General features: G+C 35.0%; 1 protein-coding gene across 1 annotated transcript; it reads right to left on the bottom strand.

Annotated features, from left to right (window-relative positions):
- Window positions 1-136: 136 nt before the first annotated feature.
- LOC106877860 (cGMP-specific 3',5'-cyclic phosphodiesterase) lies at window positions 137-3,817 on the bottom strand. The gene has a single exon (XM_014926893.2). It carries the CDS (start codon window positions 3,618-3,620, stop codon window positions 345-347), a length of 3,276 nt encoding a protein of 1,091 aa, XP_014782379.1. The 5' UTR covers window positions 3,621-3,817; the 3' UTR covers window positions 137-344.
- Between the last annotated feature and the right edge of the window lie 952 nt (window positions 3,818-4,769).

The raw sequence follows: 4,769 nt of genomic DNA, 5'->3' as shown, positions 1-4,769 counted from the left end.
ATATATATATATATATATATATATATATACACACGCACAGACACACATGCACACACACATATTCACAATGAAAGGAGACATACACACTTGTATATATATTATATTTTATTATAATATAGTATATGAAATACATATGTTAGCGCCATCACTGCTTATATAGGTTCTTATGTTTGAAGCTGACATCATTACAAAAATAAATGAATAGTCAATCTATCTTTTTATCGTTTTCTTGAAATACTAAATAACTGAAGAATTTCGTGAAAGACTTACATAATCCCTTGATTTACATTCTTTATCTTTTTTTTTGAGCAAGTAAAGTAATTGTTTTCTCTTTTGTTCTGAAACTAGGATATCATGCACATTCTGCTTTTAAGAACACTTAGTTTTTGAGTAGGGTTTGGTTTCGTAGTAATTTTCGCGCATTTTCGTCTTCGCTTATCGGAGTTCAACGCCGGATCTTTTAACTGCGGGTCTACCTGCGGTCTACAACCTTCAGTGTTTTTTTCAATTCCTCTCATGCTCTCTTGTTTTTCTGTGAGATTCTGTGCTTTCATCTCCTGAGAGTCAACAGACGATGCTCTGAAAGGCCTTTCCTTTGCAGTCATTTGTGTATTAACATCCGAGATGATGGTTTCGTTTGATGGTGTGCTTTTGATATATTCGGGTTCTAAAGATGATAGTCTTTGCCGTACTGGTGGTTGAAAAACACGATTCATTCTTCTGAATGGTTGGGTGGGTTCTTCAGGTAAGGCATTCAGAGCATGGCTTCCTCGTCGGCTTTGTGATAATTCGTTACGTTTGTCTTCAGCAACTTCATCGATCCAACTAGTTCGTCTCTGCCGATTGATTACAGGCATAGCTTGAGTTGGCTGTGCATAAGTACTGTGAGCTTTTCTCTGTAAAAACACCTTTTCATGCCCAGTGTCAGCGTCTTCTGATGTTTCTATATTAATCACTGGTTGTTCGTGTGGCATTACAATCGGCAAGTGTTCTGATTCCCTCAAAGAAGCCCTTTCTGTTTGAGTTAATGCCGAAGACACTTCCAGAGTTCGATTTTCGGTTTGACTGTCCACTGTTTTTGTCTCAACGGTTTTCAAAGATGGTCTGGTAGTTTCTGGTTGACATATATCTGCTGGGATTGAAATATCAGTCTGAGTATCCATTTGCTTTCGATCAAATGTTAAAATAGTTTGGGTCGAAATACCTTTGTCTTCCGTCTCTAATTGGTCTCCGATTGTTATAGCACTTTCCAGTGAAATGTTATATAAAACTAATTCCAACTCTTTATCAATATCAAATTTTTCATTACCATTTGCAATATCAGACCAATGAGCTCTGTTTTCAAGCATCCCATCGTAAAGGGGTTTTAATTCCTCACGCACCTGATAAAGAAGTTTGTAAACTATTGTACACACAAAATCAATAAAACCAACTTGCATTTTGGGCAATTCGTATCTTTTATTGCGATCCATCATAGGCAACACAGTATATTTACATTGGGTTTCGAAGTCACCTTGTTCGAAGAATTCGGCTGCGACCATAATAGCAGTCTTTCTTTGAACATCCCATGGCTTAGTAATAGCTGAAAGATCAGACGCAGTCATCATCATGCTAATTAGTAAATCAATGCTTTCTTGAGATGACAACGTTTGGTCATCGACTTCTATTTTCCGTTTGAAAATATTTCTTCTCTCAAAATATATTACGAGATCCGTAGCAATGATTGCTTTCTCGATTAATTTAAGGCCATGCTGATACTTTTCAGCTGAAACGTTTTGTAAAATATTTGTATCTTCATTTTTTAATATCATGATACTTCGATCTATATGATGGTTTTCCAACACAGACGTGCTGTAAAGAGTAGCAAGAGGAGATGCTGTCTTCACTTGAAACGCATTATTATATCCTCTATGATCAAGATCATGACACAAAGAAGCCATCAATAGGCAAATCTGATCAAATTCTGTGAAATATATTTGCAATTTCCCAGTAGTCAACATACAAAACATCATTTGAGTAACATTGATAGCATGACGCCAATTATGATAGATGACAGGTCGATAGTTCTTTTTAACAGTTAGTATCCACCTATATAATAATTTTTTAGGTATGTTGAGAACGGATAATGTTTTGGCTTCTAAAAATATGCGAACAACCAACAAAATAGAGTCATCCTCTGAATATAAGAAGTCATTGAAGTCGAATCGATAAATTTTGTAAAAACTTGAACTTAGTACCTCCATACTTAAAAAATGATCTACAATTTCTGGATCACAAGTAGTATAGTAGCTAAGTACTTTGTTTGTAAATTCTATCTGATCCAGCATATTTGCCGCAGTTTCATAAAGACGGCAATTATAGATAGCTAAACCGCAGAACATTGCAAATATTTCCATCAAGCTGATATCATTTTGACTAAAAATATCCCTTGAATCTTTGCTATATACGATCCAGCCTACAAAATTCTTGCTGGCATCTTTAATAGCTAAACAAATCAGCTGGCTTTCAATCTTACATTCAAGATCTATGGTGTCTTGCTCAATAAATTCCCTCGAAAGAAACATATCCAAAGTATTTCCGCTGTTAATATTTTGTTCAATTGCCAATTTTATTTTAGGTGTTATAATTTCTTCTGAGATATCTGAAGCTCCTTTTAATAACTGAAAAACTTTCGAAGTTTCAGTTGGGTGAATACTATCCTTTTTCGGATCACTCAAATAGATGATAATACTCTCACACTGTAACATTTCCATGGCAAGTTTGGTAATTTCAGATATTAGTTTCATTAGAGAATTTTGATATTTTAGTATACATCGATTCAGTCTCAGTAATAACTTGTGATGTGCGTATTCCTCAAATGATCTTCGCAAAAAATTATTGCATCTCATACTAATGGCACAAAAGGACAAAAAACTCTCGCAGATTATTTCGTCTTCAGAATCAAAATGGTTATCTTTTTTGTTCATTATTTGAGCGACAGCTAACAAATTATCACCACTGTCTAGAATTGGCACGCATAGAATGCTTTTGGTGCGAAATCCAGTTTTTTCGTCGACATTAGATAAGAAACGAGGATCCTGATATGCATCCTTAATATTTAGTAAACACTTACTCTGAGCTACATATCCTGAAATATCTTTTCCGAAGGGAACGCGTATGGCGTTTTCTTCAGTATGAAGTGATTCTTCAAGAGTAGATTCAGCTGTAACATCAAACAGGGTCGACGTTAGATATTGAATTTTTCCAGCTCCTCGAACCATAAAAAGATTTGCTTTTTCACATTGAAGTAAGATACATAGATTCTGAAGAACTTTATGACAGACAAAGTGTATATGAATCTCGGAATTAAGAACTTTCAATATTTCTTTGTACATTTCATTTGTAGTAAGAGATTCGAGTTGGTTTCTTCGGGAAAGTTTCTTGTGAAACAAGAGGTTTTGTAAAAAGTCTATAAAGGAATCCATTGCTTCTTCCTTTAACTTTTGATTGTATAATTCTTCCCCCAAGTCACCCAATCCTCGCCTAGAGAGCCATGATCTAACGAATATTGGATTCTTCACCAAGAAATCATCCACTTCTTCTTGAGTAAGTTCTGCTTCCTCAGTAAATTCTGTTTCCATATTTATTTAAAGTTTAATTTCCAAACAATATTCAATGAAGCTTGTAGTAAGTATTCTAGAAAACGTTTCATGAAAATTTCTGTATTTCTTTTTTTTTTTTTTTTTTTTTTTTTTTTTTTTTTTAATTCAGTAGTCTTCGCTACTTGAAATTAGAAGCAGGCAGCAGGCATGCTTTCGTGGCTTGTCTTCGAAATGACGCTGAATTATCTGTTGTGACGTAAGTAAAATTATGACAAAATATTCAAATTCATCAAAGGATCGAGTTGTGCATGGCACACCTGCATAATTTGCCTTTGGCTTTATTGGTCTAAGACAAAACGTTCCTCAATCTGAACCATATTATGTTCTGTGTTGTTGATAATGACCAAATCAAAAGTACAGTTGATGCTGGCTCGAACCGAACACTACGAAGAACGTGACTACATTGTTGCTGGAATTTGGTTCAATTCTCCACAGTTTCTGGCACTTCACCGCCCGTATCTTGATGTCTTTTCCTTTCCTAAAGTTTAAAACCTAAAGTTTAAAACCCGGGTTCGATGACAGCATTGACTGAATCAATTCAATATTAATGAATCTGGTTTGGCGTTATATCGTCTCAACCTGCTTAACATACTACCAAATATTCATTTAAATATTAAAAAAAGTACCAGAGTTCAAAGAAACTGTATCCACGTCTCATCAAATGAACACACACAAATTTAGTGACTTATTAAAAAAATCCCCAAAAGACAGAAAGTGAATCATAAGCGCAGCCCTGTGAGTGAGAAGTTCATTTGGTAATAACATTGATTCGAGTTCAGTACAGCTTGGCTGCACCTCAAGTATGCGCCTTCGGCTGTACTTCCAGCATGACCAATGCTTTGTGAGTGATTTTGGTTGATTGAAAATGTGCGAATGCCCTTTGTATGTATGTATGCATATATATATATGCTGAAACCTCCTTTGGTCATGACTGACCATGGGATTACTCTTAGAAAGTTACCCTGCGAGGCACACACACACACACACACACACACACACACACACACACACACACACATCTATGTATATATGTATATATATGTATATATATATGTATATATGTATATATATATATGTATGTATATATATGTATATATATATATATGATGATGGCCGTCCACTCGTGAC

Source organism: Octopus bimaculoides, chromosome 24 (genome assembly GCF_001194135.2).
Source record: "Octopus bimaculoides isolate UCB-OBI-ISO-001 chromosome 24, ASM119413v2, whole genome shotgun sequence".
Classification (NCBI taxonomy): Eukaryota; Metazoa; Mollusca; class Cephalopoda; order Octopoda; family Octopodidae; genus Octopus; species Octopus bimaculoides.
The sequence above is the reverse complement of the archived record's forward strand: the minus strand, read 5'-3'. Positions and strand labels throughout refer to the sequence as shown.

Excerpts from the sequence above, each read along its gene's own strand:
- LOC106877860 (XM_014926893.2), bottom strand. The coding sequence starts at position 3,620 with ATGGAAACAGAATTTACTGAGGAAGCAGAACTTACTCAAGAAGAAGTG.